This window comes from Nomascus leucogenys, chromosome 21 (genome assembly GCF_006542625.1).
Source record: "Nomascus leucogenys isolate Asia chromosome 21, Asia_NLE_v1, whole genome shotgun sequence".
In the NCBI taxonomy this organism is placed as follows: Eukaryota; Metazoa; Chordata; class Mammalia; order Primates; family Hylobatidae; genus Nomascus; species Nomascus leucogenys.
The window spans coordinates 62,137,275-62,158,005 of record NC_044401.1 but is presented as its reverse complement, the minus strand read 5'-3'; the positions used below and the strand labels follow the sequence as shown (position 1 = coordinate 62,158,005).

The window sequence follows — 20,731 nt, the reverse complement described above, 5'->3', positions numbered from 1 at the left end:
ATACAATATTTATGGGATGTGAAACCCACATATATGGAGGACTGACTTGTCATATACTCGGGTTCCAGAGGGCTGACTGCAGGACTTGAGTATTTGTGGATTTTAGTGTACTGTGGGTCCTGAGTCCAATCCCCTATGTCTACCAAAGGATGACTGTAGTAGCTCCTTAATCCTCACAGAAATCTTGTCAAATAGGTTAACAATTATTTTCCCATTTTATTGAGCAATTATAAGACTTGATCCGTAAACAGTGGCATCTGGATTAGAAGCCAAGTGTTACAAATAAAAGACGTTTTGGGTTAAAATACCATAGCTTTTCCTGAATTAGATTGAACATCTTTGACATGTTTGTTTCACAAAGAAAATGGATCATGGCTGTCAGTAATACCGGTTTAGAGTTCATCTACGCTTCAAGTTTTCAGAAGATTTTCACATACACAGATAATCTCATTTGATTTTCATAACCTAGCATGAAGGTCAATAAAGGTCTTTTGAAAGTCAGTAAATTAAGGCCAAGAGAGATTAAGAAATTTAGATGAAATCACACAGCAGGAATCAGCCCAAGACAACTAAGCACCAAAACTGTAGCTCTTCCTTCACTCCGTGATTTGGCATCTCTTCTAATCCTATTTCTAATTGGCAATTCTATCTCTTCCATCATCCTGGGAATGTGACACTCTGTACTGAAACAATGGAGATAACCAAGTACATATTAATTTTGAAATAGAATGAGGATATGGTCTTTCTGGATGCTAGTCTAGTGTTACTGTTAAGAACAGGGACTAAATGGGTTCAAATCCCAGCTCTGCCATTTTCTAGCTACGTGACTTTAGGCAAGTCTCCTAACCTCTTTGTGCTGGAATTTCCTCATCTGTAAAATAAGGATAACAAGAATACCTGCCTCAGAGGACATGTGGGTATTTAGTGAGTTTAATGTAGGTAAAGCACTTGGAAGCTGCCTGTCATATAGTAAATACCATTAAACATCATCCATTACTATTGTCATTGGAGAAATAGCAACAGAAGAGTCTGTCAGTTTCCTGTTGTATAGTTTGGGATGGGAAAATGAAGGAGGGCCAATATACCCTAAATTATCTTGTCATCCGTTACGGGTTTAGAATGAAGTGTAGTTTTTCAAATCTGGCCTCTAGAGTGGTCTCTTCCTCAAGCAGCTATTCTCCAAACTTTGGATTAACAGGGCTATGAACCATACTCCAAGGTGTAGCAGTGTTCCTTCAGGTAAAATGCTGCCTTTGTGACAGCCTGTGGAATCATCTCCTCACATTTCTTAAAAGTACTGTGCTGGCGAATGCTGTAGAAATATTTCTGGAGCACATAGACATCCAAACCAGGATGTAATTAGTCCTATTCATCTGCTAATCAAACATGCATTTGGCATTTGGAAAACAAATTAGCACTGTTCCACACTAGGTGATGCGAGATTTCCTTAGAGAATCTGGTCTTCCTAATCCTTTAATTCAAACTTGGGAGCAATAAAAATGCTGGCTATAAGAAATGGCTGTGCAATAAAATGTAGATACTTCCAAATGTGGGCTTGCTTCCATTTTCCAAATACAGAGTTCTAAAGTATTAGAGTGCCACCCAAGGCTATAGGCTGAGGGCATTTCTGAAGAAACTCACAAAACTAGATCAAGAGCCACCGTAGTGCGTAGTACTTACGTAGCATGTCACTTACGTCCTTCCAACGTGGGTGGCAAACTGCTTCAGAGACGCAGAGAAGCCAGACACCTGAGGTCTTGTCGAAGATGTGTTCTGAAAATGTTGGTGTTGTTATCTCTCAGGCAGGCTCACATATTTTTAATAGGCCATGGCTTGCATCACTAATGTTTTCATCAGCCAGTGTAAAATAAATCCATTAGTCACAGTGTCCTTCATGTGATAATGATATTTAGAGCTCATTAAAAAGTAATTGTAGCCACTTTCCCCTACTTTATCAGCAGGATTCAGCTGGTGATTTGATGATCCGAAACATCCAACTGAAGCATGCTGGGAAATATGTCTGCATGGTCCAAACAAGTGTGGACAGGCTATCTGCTGCTGCAGACCTGATTGTAAGAGGTATTGGATTTTGTTGTTGTTCTTGAAATATTTTCATGATATCTACTGTAGCGCAGAGTTCCAAAAACCTCAGTGGTTTAGAATTATGGGAAAAAGTCAGGCAGAAGCTGAACGTTGTAAACAGTGGCTAACAGTCCACAGAAGTTTCTGTTGCATATACAGTTTCTCAGTACGGGTTGTCAGAAAATGCACTGAACACATCCAGTAACTTTACACTAAAAGGATAATTGAGTAAATCGAGTACCCGATTACAGCTGTTGGAGTTGATATGACCTTCTAGAACAAATTTAGGTGAACAAAAGCAGATAGTTTAAAGAAGGATTAAACTGTCCCTTTTTATGTTTCATCTGGGCTAAACTGAATTAGTATCCTAGGCCACTGGTATAACAGCAGCTTAAGTAAAATCATCATCAGGTTTATCTGAGTTTCCTTTTTTCCCTAAACTTCACAGTGCTGTTCGGTTCCTAAAATAGGGTTTTGGGAGAGGACACTTCCTGACTGCCTGGGATGTAGTAAATGAGCTGAGAGTTGATGTGAATACTAACATTTTTGAGATTCTCTTGAATATTATCAGCATGACCTAATTTGGACCTAAGAGCTATGACCCCCCTGGCTGAGCAACACCAACTGAGTACATTCCAAGCCTCACCAAACCAGTTGGCAAAGGAACTGTAAATGGACTTTTAAGAAATATTTTTAAATGAAAATTAAAATCTTCACAAACCCTTGTGCATACCAGAATCGAACCTATGCATGCTCGGGGGTTTTCTATGGCGTTAAAATAGAGGCCAATCCAGACATCAAAATAATCTCTTGGCTAGAATCTCCTTCATCAGAATCCCTAACTGTTGGTGTTCAGGCATCTTTGGCCGGCTGGCAGAGTACATGGCAAAACTTCGAATGCAAGAAAATAAAAATTTGGGGTATGAGAATTGGAGGCAGGGCTAATCTGCACGCACAGAGAACAAGGTATTATTGGAAGCCATAAAGAGTGTTGCTGTATCCTCTAGGCATAATGTAAAGGGGGAAATGTGTGGGAGTTAGCAACTTAAACTAATTGTGAAGAGAGGTTCAAGAAAAATAGCGATTCCAGTGTGTCTGCTTTGTTGCCCTTTAAATTGCCTTTAAAAAAACGTTCAGTAACAATGCAGACAAGGCCTAGAAATGAGAAAAAACTTTCAACCGAGGTAGATCTGCCCACAGAATAACTTACAGAAATGTGTTTATTTCCATTTTAAAATACACCAGGCTGGTCTGCCCGCCCCTTGGAGACAAAAGAATTCTGTTGCTGAAAATTTATCCTCTATTTAATTAGGATAATGTTCAGATTAGCAGTTAAAACACCAATAAATTAGACTAATAAATATTTAAATCAGTAATACTTGAAGTTCTTAAATGATATTGTATACTTCATTTCACAGAAAATAACATTAAATACCAGGAGGAATTTGCAAACGCAGTCTAAAAGAAAATCTAGTCTAATCAGTTAATAAGGCCAATAAATTAATATGCCATTTAAAACCATAATCTTTCATTTTATCTCCTTCGGCTCTGCCCTTGCAGCTTTTCCTGCACATTACAGAGGGGGAGGCAGGAATGTATTTCAGCACCCTGAAAGAGATTTCATATTTGAAACCTATGGCAGCTTTGAGTCTCGGCTCCAGATTCTTTGATTTTCTGAGGCCTGTTCTATTTAACCTATAGCACTGTAATGGCAGCCAGAAAGGCCACCCTTCCTGAGGGAGAAGCAGACCCCAGAATCAAACTAATCTTCCCTTTGCCGTTGCCTGAAACAAAATCTTCTACGTGCCCCTGAGTTTGTTATCATTTTGTTCAGAGGACAAACATTTGTACATTTTTCATTTTGAAAGAGGGAGTCCACTTCCCTAAAACAAAGTTGGTAAACATTCTGTAAGGTCATTATCTATGCATCGGTAGGAGAGGGTGGCAGGAAGATAAAAAAAGAACAAACAAATCCAGGAAAGTACCATCCTCTCTCCAGTGGCCAAATTCATACCAACTCTTCATTTTCTTCCTACAGAGAGGCCAACAGTGGACTCAGATATTTCCTATCGATTTAATTCTTTGAAGAGTTCAGAGAGAAACACTTTTCTATTTGTGGTACTTAGATTTTAAAGGACATCAGTGCAGCGTCCATAAAAAAAAAAAAATGGTGGGGAATGCTAGGATGAGAAAACTAGTGAAAAAAATTATATTGTCTTCGAGACTTTATCTGGTTAAAAGGGGTCCCAAGACCAAAGGTTACATCAGCTCTATCTAGGTGACATTAGACTGACATGCTGAAATGTCACCATGGAAAATTAATCAGTTCCAGCATACAGATTTCCAGACATTTCGTTCAGGAGTGGGAGGGAGAAGATAAATTTAGTCTCACCTGTGGGTCTGTAAAAGTGATTTTTAAAAAAGGAAAGAGAATTTAGGGCATCACGTAAACGGTGAAGGAGTGAATCCTAGAACAAAGTCTAACTTCAGGAAATTGCTGTTAACTTTGCACTGCTCTGTGAGAGGTCTCTTTTTTCCCTGTCCCTGTGACATGGCCCGATAGTATTTGGGTAGTACATTTGATTGCTAGACTGGGGATTAGCAAATCCCTCCTAGGAACATCTCCTTATGCCCGTCTAATGGGCACGAGGTTTGTCATTATGTCCCCTCACCGTCACCTTCCCTCCTGAGGTGGTCAATTGTACCTTTTTAAAAATGCATTTAACTGCCTGGTAAGAGATTTTCATGTTGGAAAGTAGGATAGCTGCGGGTCTTTGCTCTGGCTCTGCTGATATTTTGTCTTTGTCTGCCAGCTGTTTTCCATCCCTCTATTTCTTTATTAGTTTCAAGCCTTCATTTAAATCTGATTTCCTCCCCTTTCCATGGTTTAAGTACATGGACAGAAACAATGAATATCCGGAAGAGAAGTAGAAAAATACAGGTATGACTTGCAGAAACTACAAATGAGGGTCTTTAGAATCCAGCCCCATTTTGAAATTGCTTTGAAGAAGGGAGCGCCTTGACTCTTGCGCACCGGCCATTTTCACAGCAGTTGCCTTGCACGCAAGTGTGTGCTCATATGCGATGCAGGGTTGGGGGTGAAAAGAGTGCTAGTAATTACAGTGCAGCAGAATGTGCAGAGCAACACTGTAACCTTCAAAGTTTTAAAGCCATTTGTGCTTAAATCTATATTCTCAGTGGTAGAAATAACCATTTCCAGCAGACTATATACTCTTTATGAAGTCAGGAGCAATATCTATCTTTTCTCACTACCATATCCTCAAATAACAGTGTCTGACCCATAGTAGGAACCTATAAATAGATAACGAATTAATGAATGTGGGCTCTTATGGTACCCCAATACTCTCTATTAACATTAAGTATTCAATTGTAATTATTTGTTTACCTATTAGTTTTTCATATTAAACTGTGGGCCCCTAGAAGGAAGGGGCTGTGTTTCATTCATCTCTGTGGTTTCCAAGCCCAAGAAATTTCCCAGCACATAGTAGGAGTTCAAAAAGGATTTGACAAGTGATGAATCTGTGAATGGGTAAATAAATGAATGGGTCAATGCCCCATTCAAGTATGTGGATCCTTTTCTTGGGTGTTTGAATACACTGCTCCAATTCTGGGGGTCTTGCTCTTTCCCAGGTCCTCCAGGTCCCCCAGAGGCTGTGACAATAGATGAAATCACAGATACCACTGCCCAGCTCTCCTGGAGACCCGGGCCTGACAACCACAGCCCCATCACCATGTATGTCATTCAAGCCAGGACTCCGTTCTCCGTGGGCTGGCAAGCAGTCAGTACAGGTACCGTATTGGATGCTTGGCTCAGAGACATTGGGAACTCAGCATACTGGACGCCAGCACTGTGGCAAGGAACATCTAAGTTCTCATTCAGACACTACTACAAATGATATGGCAGTGTTTCCTAAACCTCGGCCAACTGTACTATCATTAATATTTTTCTTTATATCGAATCACAGTTAGGTTTTTTAAAACTCATCGTAAGCAATAGTATCTGTGAAATGGTATGTCCGGGCCAGATTTGGTGGCTCACGCCTGTAATCCCAGCACTGTGGGAGGTGGAGTTGGGTGGATCGCTTAAGCCCTGGAGTTCCAGACTAGCCTGGGCAACATGGCGAAACTCCCTCTCTACAAAATATACAAAAATTAGCCTGGCGTGGTAGTGCGTGTCTGTAGTCCTAACGATTCAGGAGGCTGAGGTGGGAGGATGGCTTGAGCCCAGGAGGTAGAGGTTGCAGTGAGCCAAGATCATACCACTGAACTCCAGCCTAGGTGACAAGGAGACTCCATCTCAAAAAAAAAAGTCTGTTGTCCTGGTTGTATAGATATTTTCCCTAACACACATTAAAAATATATTAGTTATAAAAATAAAATGCATCAATCTGTATTGCCTAAAATCTTCTGTGCAGCACTGTGGGTACACTTTGGAAAGCAGTGGATTCTGCTTGACTATAGTCACAGACTTTGTAAAATTTACACAGTGCTCTCAAAAAACCAATAACTGAGGATTATAGGGAGGCTCTTCACTTGCTGCCCTTTTTTTTGAGACAGGGTCTCACTCTGTCACCCAGGCTGGAGTGCAGTTGTAGAATCACAGCTCACTGCAGCCTCGACCTCCTGGGCTCAAGCAATCTTCCCACCTCAGCCTGTTGAGTAGCTGAGACCACAGGCACAGGCCCCCTCACCCAGCTAATTCTCTAAAATTTTTTGTAGAGACAGGTCTTGCTATGTTGCTTAGGCTGGTCTCAAACTCCTGTGCTCAAGCAATTCTGCGTCAGCCTCCCAAATTGCTGGGATTTCAGGTGTGAGCCACTATGCCCAGCCCCATTTTTTTAGATGGATAAATTTTGGGATAAAAAGACATGAGATTTCTTTTTAACCAATTTTACAAATTCTTAAAAAAAAAAACCTTGTTAGCAGCAGCACTTCCATCCTGTTTCCCTTTATTACATGTATACAGCACTTCCTATTTTTTAAAAGGTTTCACAGTTATTTCTCTTTGCATCTAAAAGAAATCTTATACCATCCCTACTTCTGTCAATACCTCCAAATTGACTCATTTTCTTATTTAGATTTCATTTAAGGATAAATTGGATGAACAAGTAGTTATTACAAACAAGATACACACTCCTCTAGACAGCAAAAGTAGGCTATATGGCTGTGATGTTTTGAAGCAGAATATGCCCAGTGCTGAGCAATTCATATGAATCTTGTTGATTTTCACCCCAGTTTGTTGTTTTCATTTTAGTTTACCAATCCTTAGAAATGGGTTTCTGTGTTTCCTACTGTAATCACTGAGTCACAGGTGTGCTTTAAGAAGGAAATATGAGAAAAATATGGAAGTTAGGAGATGAATTCTAGTGCTGACTGCTGATCAGTGGATCTCTATACATCTTCCTTTTCCTCTTCTGTTAAATGGGCACAATAAGAATTGTGTAAGAATGAATATAGGCCAGGCACAGTGGCTCACAACTGTAATCCCAGCACTTCGATAGGCCAAGGCGGGTGGATCGCTTGAGCCCAGGAGTTTGAGAGCAGTCTGGGAAATGTGGCAAAATCCCGTCTCTACTAAAAATACAAAAAAAGAGACAGGCATAGTGGCATGCACCTGTAGTCCCTGCTACTCAGGAGGCCAAGGCACAAGAATTGCATGAGCCTGGGAGGTGGAGGCTGCAGTGAGCCGAGATTGTGCCACTGCACTCTAGCCCGAGCATCAGAGAGAGAGAGACCCTGACTCAAAAAAAAAAAAAAAAAAAGGAAAGAAAAGAAGAATATTATACTTTTACCTTTCTCAGAGGATCGTTGAAATAGTGTGTCTGGCACTACATACTAAATGCTGAAACACATGTGAAGGGGTGACAGTAATGATTGAGTCGGGTAGCTTGGGGTCTTGTGGACTGTGTGTCTTTTATGATGTCATCTGCTGGTATCTGATTAGAATGTGTTAGTTTAACATACAGAGATAATTCTGAGATTACCTCACTGAAACCACTGTTGAGGCAGCTAATATCAGAACACCTACACTGCCCTGAATGCAATAATGATGAGGATGGGTGGATGTTCCTATCTTCCTAACGTAATCTTTGCATTTGTTTTCTGAGAACCTATGAAACAGCCCCTACCTTTTGTTGTCTTTCAGTCCCAGAACTCATTGATGGGAAGACATTCACAGCGACCGTGGTGGGTTTGAACCCTTGGGTCGAATATGAATTCCGCACAGTTGCAGCTAATGTGATTGGGATTGGGGAGCCCAGCCGCCCCTCAGAGAAACGGAGAACAGAAGAAGCTCGTGAGTAGCACCCAGGATTCAGATCATCTGTTCTGCCAGCTGCTGTTCCTTAGGGAAAGGCTTTGAATTCTTGCTGCTCTTCAGCACTCATGTGGCTCTGTGTTAGCACACCCTTCCCTTAAATGATTATAATGATAGAAATCAGGCCAAGAGAAGGCCAGCTGAACACGCAACGGGTTTCAATCAAGAGTTAAGTTTTCTTCATTAGGTCCACCTGTACAGCAAGAGCCACACTGTGCTTAGTCCTCTCAAAAGCCAGCCCTTTCTTCATTGGTTCATTTGTCACCAAGATTCTAACAGGATTTCAAAAAAAAAAAATCCCACATTTCAAATAAAATTATCTCACATAAGTAACTAATGGCAAAGAATAATTTCTGACTGCTCTGGACACAGCCACCATGGGGTAATCCTGTTTAGAAATAAAAAATAAAGTAATTTCTTCAGAAATGTTCACTTAGATTATCTTTCTTAGGGTATAAACCATTCCCAGAAACTAAGATTCAGAACATCGTGCTAATTCGAACAAGACCAGTCAGCAATTCAGTATGGCCCTCTGCATATACAGCTTGAATGAGCACGGGGAGAGAAGAACAAGTTCATCAGGGTCAGCCATAGTTTTACTTAGCTGATGTAAAGCAAGAGGGCTACATGTGCCATCTTTTATAGAGTTCCTGGCTGTAGAGAGGCCAGTGTGTTGAAGGAATAATAAGGTCCCTACACAAATGGGAGTTCTGACCCTACTCTCAGAAAAGCAAAAACTAATCTAGATCTATTTGATTGGCTTTAACCAAGGAGACATACCCAGTCACCAGCCACATACCCCAGTGAGACATTTTTAAATGTGGCCCAGAGCCTTTCAGTTACATGATGACAATATAGCTAGTCCCCTGCTTTCTTTTCCCCTTCCAAAACCATAATTGAATTAATTCCCCTCAGCAATCCTGAGGTGGAAGCTCACATAATTTCCTCTCTTTTACAGAGAAAACTGGGGATCAAAGAGATTAAGCACAGTGAGCCAGGGGTCAACTTCTGTCTGCCACTTCCTTCAACACTCAGATCAAAACTCTTCCTCCCAGAAGCCATTCGCCCACCCCAGCTCTGAGCAGGGCGCTACTCCAGAACGCCCCCCACACTTCTCTATGCTGACTGTACCGTACTCTGGTTGTCGACCTTGCTTTAACTGTGGTGCAGGCGCTCTTCCCCTCCAACCAGAATGTAAGCTCTGCCTGGGCAGAGCTTGTACTGTCTTTCCTTTGTGTATCACCACGTGGCTAATAAACGCATAACCAAACATTAGGACCAGACCTCAGTCCTTTCCTCCCTTCGGGAACCCCTCAGCCTCTAGAGATGGAGCTGAACAATTGGTCAGACGTGTCAGATAACACGTGTGCCTTGTTGAATGGGAAACAGGTAATTAATAGCAGTCTCCTTGGTACATTTCACTTCCTCGAGAGGATGCCATGGGCCCCTTGACAATGCTGTTGCTGATCTCCAAAGACAAACGGGTGTGCCTCAGAGTACTCATTGAAAGTGAGTCACCTCTCCCAGGCAACCTTCCTGACCCTCATTCACCTTTGCCGCCTGACCTAACTTGTTTTTTGTCTCCTTGTACAGTCCCCGAAGTCACACCAGCAAATGTCAGTGGTGGCGGAGGCAGCAAATCTGAACTGGTTATAACCTGGGAGGTAAATGAATCACAGAATAAAAGGAATGTACAGGCATCGAAGCTATTTTATTGTTTTCCTCCATGTTAGACATAGCTGGGAAGTTTCCTCCTCTGTTTTTAACAGTGAAAATTCATTTGGGTTCAGACACTCCCTCTCACGTAGCTAATGGCTAGCAAGAAGGACGGCACTTGCCCATCCATTGTTGAGGCAAGATTTAATTCAATCCATCACAGTAAAAACAATCATGAAGGGAAGACAACACATGTTACAAAAAAATAAATAAATAAAGAAGGCTGTTTCAGAGAAAACTAGTTTTTCTTTTCTTCCTGAATTGCTGCATGGCCAATTGATTTAAAACATCTGCCAGCAATAGATTCAGTGCACCAGCACAATTTCCTGGCAATTGGCTTTGCTTCTAGAAGGGGCCCTCTTTTAGGAGGTATTTTTTAAAACAACCTGGAGGAAAGTTAGTCACCAATTTATTAAAAATTGGCTTCAAGAGAAGAAGTGAGAGCTTTAGAAAGGGTTCTTCATGTTTTTGAAAGTTTCTAAACAGCCCCAGAAATTAAAATCTCTCATTTACCCAAAGCACAGCAGTGAAAGAAATCACTCATTCCTCTAGCTGAACTCTTCCCTCTGAGAGGGAGGATCTTCAGCCAAGATGGTTTTTCTTCCTTCAGTGAGATCTTTTGTCTATTTGGCAATGGGAGAAGATTAGTATTAGAGGATACGTGTTGGAAATGTTGTTTTTCGGGAGACCGATGTCCAGTGTTTTTTTTACAATCATTTCCAACCATTTCAGAGCTGGGTCTGCCCCATCAAAGAGCAAGCTCTGGACTGCAGATCCTCATTATGTTTTCAACCCTGTCCAGTACCTTATAACTGTTTAAGATAGACTGATTGCAAGCCCTACATTTAAAAGACTGTTAACAAAACCCCAAATAAGATGGGTGGAGAAGGATGTAGACAAGAATGTTACAAGGGAAACAAAAACGATTTTTGCATTTGAGTCAAACTACTATGATTTCTAAAGACCACCTCCCTTCTTTCCCAGACGGTCCCTGAGGAATTACAGAATGGTCGAGGCTTTGGTTATGTGGTGGCCTTCCGGCCCTATGGTAAAATGATCTGGATGCTGACAGTGCTGGCCTCAGCTGACGCCTCTAGATACGTGTTCAGGAATGAGAGCGTGCGCCCCTTCTCTCCCTTTGAGGTTAAAGTAGGTGTCTTCAACAACAAAGGAGAAGGCCCTTTCAGTCCCACCACAGTGGTGTATTCTGCAGAAGAAGGTATGGTTTATGCTGCCTAGATCATTGATTGTTAATATTTCTTCAGTTCTAAAATGTGGATTTTAGGATGTACAATCAATTTAGCATGGTACATATATATTGAAGGCATACCTGATTTGAGAAGAGGATAATGTAAAAAATTTGGTTCACTGTCCACCATGAATCTCTTGAAAAGATAGCAGCTGCTCTGTATATGAAAACACATGGCTGTCCATTATTGATTCCATTGCTAAGGACCAGAATTGCAAATACCATATAAGATCTTCATATCTATCTATATGTTATCATTACTTTCAAAAGAATTTTATTTTTGCCTTTAAGTGAATATCAAAATATAATTTACATTTTCTTACCACTTGTATTTTCATAAAGCATATTGTACTTGTGGCTCACACCTGTAATCCCAGCACTTTTGGGAGGCCAAGGTGGGCGGATCACCTGAGGTTGGGAAGGGGACCAGCCTGACCAATATGGAGAAAACCCATCTCTACTAAAAATATAAAATTGGGCGGTTGTAGTGGCACATCCCTGTAATCCCAGCTACTCAGGAGGCTGAGACAGGAGAATCGCTTGAACCTAGGAGGCAGAGGTTGCGGTGAGCCGAGATCGCACCATTGCACTCCAGCCTGGGCAACAAGAGCAAAACTCCGTCTCAAAAAAAAAAAAAAAATCCTCACTTATTAAAGAAAAGAGTAAGTCATGAAGCAGTGTGATTGCGCTCACTGTCATGCACACCATCATTATGTTTAACACTTCTCACACATTATTATCACCTCCATGCTATCCCTGCTCTCGGGATGCCGCTCACACAGTCTTCGTTACCATTGGAGTTCGTCTATGTTGTTCTAAAGATGGTGCTCAGAATGGAACCATGTTAAAACATCTGAAAGGTGAATCATTGATTTAGAGTCAGTGAAGATGCAGTAACTTATTCCCAATCAGAGAGATCGTCCCCTTAGATTCAGTAGCCCTCCATGATCTAGCTGCTGCCTCTCTGTCTGCCTCAGCTGCCGATGCCTTTCCCTGCATATTTCATGTTCCAACCATTGCCAAAGGATTTACAGTTATTCAAACAAGCTTCAGCCCTTTGCATAGCCTTCAACTTCTCTTAGATAATGGTTCACGTCTCTGGATTATGAAAATGAGAGGAAAAGGGGAAAAGGACAGTCAGCTGACTTGACTAAGATTCAAGAGAGCTGGATGACACTTCAGGTTCACACTGCAATCTGTGTGATCTTGGATAAGTCACGTATACTCTCTGGGCCTCAGCATCTTTGGCTGCAAACGAGAGGCTAGACTGACTGTTTCCCAAATTTCAGTTATTTTTGCCAGATTTCTGCCATAGCTGTGTACCATTTGTATAGGTTAACATTTTTCTTTCAATAGTCTTTCTTAAAAAAAATTTAGTGGCCAAGCACAGCGGCTCATGCCTGTAATCCCAGCACTTTGGGAGGGGGATGTGGGAGGATAGCATGAGCCTAGGAGTTTGAGACCAACCTGGGCAACATAGCAAGATCCCAGTCTTCACAACAAAAAACATTAGCCAGGCATGTTGGCACATGTGTGTGTGGTCCCAGCTACTTGGGAGGCTGAGGTGGGAGGATGGCTTGAGCTCAGGAGGTCAGGCTGCAGTGAGCCATGATTTTGCCATTACATTCCAGCCTAGGTGACAGAGTGAGACCCTATTTCAAAAAAAGAAAAAGAAAAGCAGCTTGGCCATGTCATAAGCAATAACATTTGTGAGATGCTAATTAAGAATGATCTGTGTTAAGGGAATTGCTGGCTATGAAAACTTGGTGCTTAAACTTAAGTGGTTCTTCTCTTCTACCCACACCTAAATTCAGAACCCAAACACTGGACAAATATTCACTACCACCAACTCCAGCTATTAATCACTGCTCCTCTGCAAAATGAGGGTTTGGCTGACAGTCATTAAGGACGATTCTATAACCATGAATTATTTTACCTTATAATGCTAGTATCTACAATCCTGTCCTAATGTAGCTGATAGAGTAATAACTGTCTCCATATTCATCTACAGAACCCACCAAACCACCAGCCAGTATCTTTGCCAGAAGTCTTTCTGCCACAGATATTGAAGTTTTCTGGGCCTCCCCACTGGAGAAGAACAGAGGACGAATACAAGGTTATGAGGTAGGCAAGACATATGTGCCTTGCGTCTGAAAGAGAATCTATACTCCTTGATAAGTCCTCCAAGTCACATTCTTATAGGAAAAGACCCACATTCCCACTTAGACGCATTGGTTTTAGGCCTGGATTCCAGCTGAACATTAATGGAAGCATTGAATACTCAGCTGTGAGACTACCTTTTTTCTATGTTATATTCTAGAGGTATTTTTCAAAGTGTCTGCAAATCTAAGCATTTATGGGATGGTTGGCAAAATGAGCTTTGATTTCTGATATACCCAGGATCACTTTGACTCAAAACAAACATGGGAAAAAGGAAAATAATGAATGAGGGTTGTATCAATGTACCATCTCACTAGGAAGCTAAGGACAAAAAAGGGACCCTTCTTACTGTGGATAATTTCTCAGAATATACAAAGTCCTTTGTCCTGATAGCTCTGCTCATGATGTGGTATAGAAAACTAACTCCATCATAAGAATCTGCATACAAAATTACCTGATGACATTGCAAATATCCCCATTGGGTATGGTTTCCAAGGTCTTTCTGTTTATTTCCTTAGGTTAAATATTGGAGACATGAAGACAAAGAAGAAAATGCTAGAAAAATACGAACAGTTGGAAATCAGACATCAACAAAAATCACGAACTTAAAAGGCAGTGCGCTGTATCACTTAGCTGTCAAGGCATATAATTCTGCTGGGACAGGCCCCTCTAGTGCAATAGTCAATGTGACAACCCGAAAGCCGCGTAAGAACAGACTTGCTCAGAAATATTTTGGGGATTCATCACACATATCCCAAGTTTATTCCTTATCCCCACCTCCCAATGATCATTTGCATACTAATTAGTAGCATGTGGATTCAAATTTCCCTCAGCATTTTAACTGAACCTTTCCGTATACCATGCAAAATTCATTGCTCTGGAGGACAGAAAGATAAATGTTTTTCTCCTCACTGGGAAGGGCTACTTCTTTTAGCTATAAATGTTAGGCGACCAGCTGAATCTTTTTCCATTTGCAATGCTGTATCTCATCAGATTTTAGTGACCTTGAAGACACATATTAGTGCAATAGCCCATTAAATTGCCTCCACTCTCGAATTCTAGTAAGGAGATATTCCTCAGAATCCATTGAGACTTAATAATCTGTGACTTCGTATATCTTAATTTTTTTATAGCACCAAGTCAACCCCCCGGAAACATCATATGGAATTCATCGGACTCCAAAATTATCCTGAATTGGGATCAAGTGAAGGCCCTGGATAATGAGTCAGAAGTAAAAGGATATAAAGTAGGTAATTTCTTTTTTGCAAAGGCACCTAATCCTGCTGTGAGTGGGGGCAGTCTCCTCCATGAATCATACAGTTGTCTGCATTGTCAGTTTCCCCGGTGATGCTCTCCTACCCTCTAGGAATCGCTGCCTCCAACACAGTTTGATCTGAGTTGTATAAATAGTCTATGGCAATTGGTCGGGATTTAGACAATCACCTTAACTTTAGTCTCAGGCAGCATCAATCAGAAATGGATAAAGACCCTGTGTTTGGGTCTCCAAAAATACCCTGAAGAACCACTTTTTAAACAGTTCTACTGTCAGCTTTGTCTTGCTCCTGTCTCGGTTGTATAATGTTTTTAGTCAACTTAGTAGCCTCCTGATATTACCAATGATTAATCATTTTTGTTCATATGTTTCTATGGTCAAAAGAGTTATGTAAAGAAAAAGAAAAAAGAGAGAAAAAGCAGCAAAATTGGAGAAAATGTTTGCTTGACCCCATAAATGTTGGCTTGTCTTTAATGAGAAAATGAAAAGAACATGTCTGTAGCCTTCTTGCAGCAATTAAAAAGGGTTATAAATATCTTGCAACGTTTCCAGCTACCTAACAAACCAACCTGAAGCTAGGGGCTAGAACAGCAACAGTGTATCATTTTTTATGACTTTGCAATGTGGATAGGGCCAGAATGGACAGATTTTAGGGCTGGAATAACTAAGATGCTTCTTCACACACTTTTGGCTTCTTAGATGGGATAGGTGGGAAAGCTGAGCCTGGCCAGTGATCATGCTCTCTATGAGGGCTTTCCCCACGGATAACTTGGGCTTCCTCACAGTATGGTGACCTCAGGGTAGTCAGACTTCTTACATAGTTGTCAGCTTCAAGAGGAAGAAAGCAGAAGCTGCCAGCCCTTTTAAAAGCTAAGGATGGACATGGGCAGTTCTAAGATGACCGAATAGGAACAGCTCCAGTCTACAGCTCCCAGCGTGAGCGACGTAGTAGACTGGTGATTTCTAGATTTCCAGCTGAGGTACTGGGTTCATCTCGATGGGGCTTGTTGGACAGTGGGTGCAGGACAGTGGGGGAAGTGCACGGAGCATAAGCTGAAGCAGGGCGAGGCATCACCTTACCCGGGAAGCGCAAAGGGTCAGGGAATTCCCTTTCCTAGCCAAGCAAAGCTGTGACAGACAGCACCTGGAAAATCGGGGCACTCCTACCCTAATACTGCGCTTTTCCAGTGGTCTTAGCAAACGGCACGCCAGGAGATTATATCCCGTGCCTGGCTCGGAGGGTCCTATGCCCACGGAGCCTTGCTCATTGCTAGCACAGCAGTCTGAGATCGAACTGCAAGGTGGCAGCGAGGCTTGGGGAGGGGGTGCCCGCCATTGCTGAGGCTTGAGTAGGTAAACAGCGGCCTGGAAGCTCAAACTGGGTGGAGCCCACTGCAGCTCGAGGAGGCCAGCCTGCCTCCCTGCCTTCTTGGGGTAAGGCATAGCTGAACAAAAGGCAGCAGAAACCTCTGCAGACTTAAATGTCCCTGTCTGACAGCTTTGAAGAGAATAGTGGTTCCCCCAGCACGGAGTTTGAGATCTGAGAATGGACAGACTGCCTCCTCAAGTGGTTCCCTGACTGCCGAGTAGCCTAACTGGGAGGCACCCCCAAGTAGGGGCAGACTGACACCTCACACAGCCAGGTACCCCTCTGAGACAAAACTTCCAGAGGAACGATCAGGCAGCAACATTTGCTGTTCAGCAATATTTGCTGTTCTGTAGCCTCCGCTGCTGATACCCAGGCAAACAGGGTCTGGAGTGGACCTCCAGCAAACTCCAGCAAACCTGCAGCTGAGGGTCCTGACTGTTAGAAGGAAAACTAACAAACATAAAGGACATCCACAGCAAAACCCCATCTGTACATCACCATCATCAAAGACCAAAGGTAGATAAAACCACAAAGATGGGGAAGAAACAGAGCAGAAAAACTGAAAATTCTAAAAATCAGAGCGCCTCTCCTCCTCCAAAGGAACGCAGCTCCTCACCAGCAATGGAACAAAGCTGGATGGAGAATGACTTTGATGAACTGAGAGAAGAAGGCTTCAGATGACCAAACTTTTCTGAGCTAAAGGAGGAAGTTCAAACCCATCGCAAAGAACTTAAAAACCTTGAAAAAAGATTAGACGAATGGCTAACTAGACTAACCAATGTAGAGAAGTCCTTAAAGGACCTGATGGGGCTGAAAACCATGGCACGAGAACTACGTGATGAATGCACAAGCTTCAGTAGCCGATTCGATCGACTGGAAGAAAGGGTATCAGTGATGGAAGATCAAATGAATGAAATGAAGTGAGAAGAGAAGTTTAGAGAAAAAAGAATGAAAAGAAATGAACAAAGACTCCAAGAATTAAGGGACTATGTGAAAAGACCAAATCTACGTCTGATTGGTGTGCTTGAAAGTGACGGAGAGAATGGAACCAAGTTGGAAAACACTCTTCAGGATATTATCCAGGAGAGCTTCCCCAGCCTAGCAAGGCAAGCCAACATTCAAATTCAGGAAATACAGAGAATGCCACAAAGATACTCCTCAAGAAGAGCAACTTGAAGAAACGTAATTGTCAGATTCACCAAAGTCAAAATGAAAGAAAAAGTGTTAAGGGCAGCCAGAGAGAAAGGTCAGGTTACCCACAAAGGGAAGCCCATCAGACTAACAGTGGATCTCTCAGAAGAAACTCTACAAGCCAGAAGAGAGTGGGGGCCAATATTCAACACTCTTAAAGAAAAGAATTTTCAACCCAGAGCTTCATATCCAGCCAAACTAAGTTTCATAAGTGAAGGAGAAATAAAATCCTTTACAGACAAGAAAATGCTGAGAGATTTTGTGACCACCAGGCCTGCCCTACAAGAGCTCCTGGAGGAAGCACTAAACGTGGAAAGGTACAACCAGTACCAGCCTTTGCAAACACATGCCAAACTGTAAAGAACACTGATGCTAGGAAGAAACTGCATCAACTAACGAGCAAAATAAACAGCTAACATCATAATGACAGTATCAAATTCACACATAACAATATTAACCTTAAATGTAAATGGGCTAAATGCTCCAATTAAAAGACACAGAATGGCAAATTGGATAAAGAGTCAAGACCCATCAGTGTGCTGTATTCAGAAAACTCATCTCACGTACAGAGATACACATAGGCTCAAAATAAAGGGATGGAGGAAGATCTACCAAGCAAATGGAAAACAAAAAAAGGCAGGGGTTGCAATCCTCATCTCTGATAAAACAAACTTTAAACCAACAAAGATCAAAAGAGACAAAGAAGGCCATTACATAATGGTAAAGGGATCAATGCAACAAGAAGAGCTAACTATCATAAATATATATGCACCCAATACAGGAGCACCCAGATTCATAAAGCGAGTCCTTAGGGACCTTCAAAGAGACTTAGACCCCCACACAATAATAATGGGAGACTTTAACACCCCACTGTCAACATCAGACAGATCCACGAGACAGAAAGTTAACAAGGATATCCAGGAATTGACCTCAGCTCTGCACCAAGCAGACCTAATAGACATCTACAGAACTCTCCACCCCAAATCAACAGAATATACATTCTTCTCAGCACCACATCACACTTATTCCAAAATTGACCTCATAGGTGGAAGTAAAGCACTCCTCAGCAAATGTAAAAGCACAGAAATTATAACAAACTGTCTCTCAGACCACAGTGCAATCAAACTAGAACTCGGGATTAAGAAACTCACTCAAAACCGCTCAACTACATGGAAACTGAACAGCCTGCTCCTGAATGACTACTGGGTACATAACGAAATGAAGACAGAAATAAAGATGTTCTTTGAAAGCAAAGAGAACAAAGACACAACATACCAGAATCTCTGGGACACATTCAAAGCAGTGTGTAGAGGGAAATTTATAGCACTAAATGCCCACAAGAGAAAGCAGGAAAGATCTAAAATAAACACCCTAACATCACAATTAAAAGAACTAGAAAAGCAAGAGCAAAGAAATTCAAAAGCTAGCAGAAGGCAAGAAATAACTAAGATCAGAGCAGAACTGAAGGAAATAGAGACACAAAAAACCCTTCAAAAAATTAATGAATCCAGGAGCTGGTTTTTTTAAAAGATCAACAAAATTGATAGACTGCTAACAAGGCTAATAAAGATGAAAAGAGAGAAGAATCAAATAGATGCAATAAAAAATGATAAAGGGGATATCACCACCAATCCCACAGAAATACAAACTACTATCAGAGAATACTACAAACACCTCTATGCAAATAAACTAGAAAATCTGGAAGAAATGGATAAATTCCTCGACACATACACCCTCCCAAGACTAAAACAGAAAGAAGCTGAATCCCTGAATAGACCAATAACAGGCTCTGAAATTGAGGCAATAATCAATAGCTTACCAACCAAAAAGAGTCCAGGACCTGATGGATTCACAGCCGAATTCTACCAGAGGTACAAGGAGGAGCTGGTACCATTCCTTCTGAAACTATTCCAATCAATAGAAAAAGAGGGAATCCTCCCTAACTCATTTTATGAGGCCAGCATCTTACTGATACCAAAGCCTGGCAGAGACACAACAAAAAAAGAGAATTTTAGACCCATATACTTGACGAACATTGATGCAAAAATGCCCAATAAAATACTGGCAAACCAAATCCAGCAGTACATCGAAAAGCTTATCGACCATGATCAAGTGGGCTTCATCCCTGGGATGCAAGGCTGGTTCAACATACACAAATCAATAAATGTAATCCAGCATATAAACAGAAACAAACACAAAAACCACATGATTATCTCAATAGATGCAGAAAAGGCCTTTGACAAAATTCAACAGCCCTTCGTGCCAAAACCTCTCAATAAATTAGGTACTGATGGGACCGGGCGCGGTGGCTCATGCTTGTAATCCCAGCACTTTGGGAGGCCGAGGCGGGCAGATCACGAGGTCAGGAGATCGAGACCACGGTGAAACCCCGTCTCTACTAACAATACAAAAAAAAAAAAAAACTAGCCGGGCGTGGTGGCGGGCGCCTGTAGTCCCAGCTACTCGGAGAGGCTGAGGCAGGAGAATGGCGGGAACCCGGGAGGCGGAGCTTGCAGTGAGCCGAGATGGCGCCACTGCACTCCAGCCTGGGCGACAGAGCGAGACTCCGTCTCAAAAAAATAAATAAATAAAAAATAAAAAAATAAATTAGGTATTGATGGGACGTATCTCAAAATAATAAGAGCTATTTATGACAGATCCAAAGCCTATATCATACTGAATGGGCAAAAACTGGAAGCATTCCCTTTGAAAACTGGCACGAGACAGGGATGCCCTCTCTCACCACTCCTATTCAACATAGTGTTGGAAGTTCTGGCCAGGGCAATCAGGCAGGAGAAAGAAATAAAGGGTATTCAATTAGGAAAAGATGAAGTCAAATTGTCCCTGTTTGCAGATGACATGATTGTATATCTAGAAAACCCCATTGTCTCAGCCCAAAATCTCCTTAAGCTGATAAGCAACTTCAGCAAAGTCTCAGGATACAAAATCGATGTGCAGAAATCACAAGCATTCTTGTACACCAATAACAGACAAACAGAGAGCCAAATCATGAGTGAACTCCCATTCACAATTGCTTCAAAGAGAATAAAATACCTAGGAATCCAACTTAGAAGGGACGTGAAGGACTTCTTCAAGGAGAACTACAAATCACTGCTCAACGAAATAAAAGAGGATACAAACAAATGGAAGAACACTCCATGCTCATGGACAGGAAGAATCAATATCGTGAAAATGGCCATACCGCCCAAGGTAATTTATAGATTCAATGCCATCCCCATCAAGCTACCAATGACTTTCTTCACAGAACTGGAAAAAACTACTTTAAAGTTCATATGGAACCAAAAAAGAGCCCACATTGCCAAGTCAATCCTAAGCCAAAAGAACAAAGCTGGA

The 20,731-nt window shown here is 41.7% G+C and overlaps 1 protein-coding gene across 7 annotated transcripts in view; it reads left to right on the top strand.

Annotated features, from left to right (window-relative positions):
* The window catches only part of CNTN4 (contactin 4), a 995,624-nt gene that overhangs the window by 959,771 nt on the left and 15,122 nt on the right, over positions 1-20,731 (top strand). For 5 of the 7 annotated variants that reach the window (XM_030801544.1, XM_030801548.1, XM_030801543.1 and 2 more), the window contains 8 exons: positions 1,959-2,079; positions 5,734-5,892; positions 8,249-8,398; positions 10,013-10,083; positions 11,120-11,354; positions 13,396-13,508; positions 14,063-14,249; positions 14,678-14,790. In XM_030801544.1, the coding sequence (XP_030657404.1) occupies positions 1,959-2,079; positions 5,734-5,892; positions 8,249-8,398; positions 10,013-10,083; positions 11,120-11,354; positions 13,396-13,508; positions 14,063-14,249; positions 14,678-14,790 (1,149 nt within the window). The remainder of the gene's footprint in view (positions 1-1,958; positions 2,080-5,733; positions 5,893-8,248; positions 8,399-10,012; positions 10,084-11,119; positions 11,355-13,395; positions 13,509-14,062; positions 14,250-14,677; positions 14,791-20,731) is intronic. The other 2 variants (XM_030801547.1, XM_030801549.1) reach the window with 2 other exon arrangements.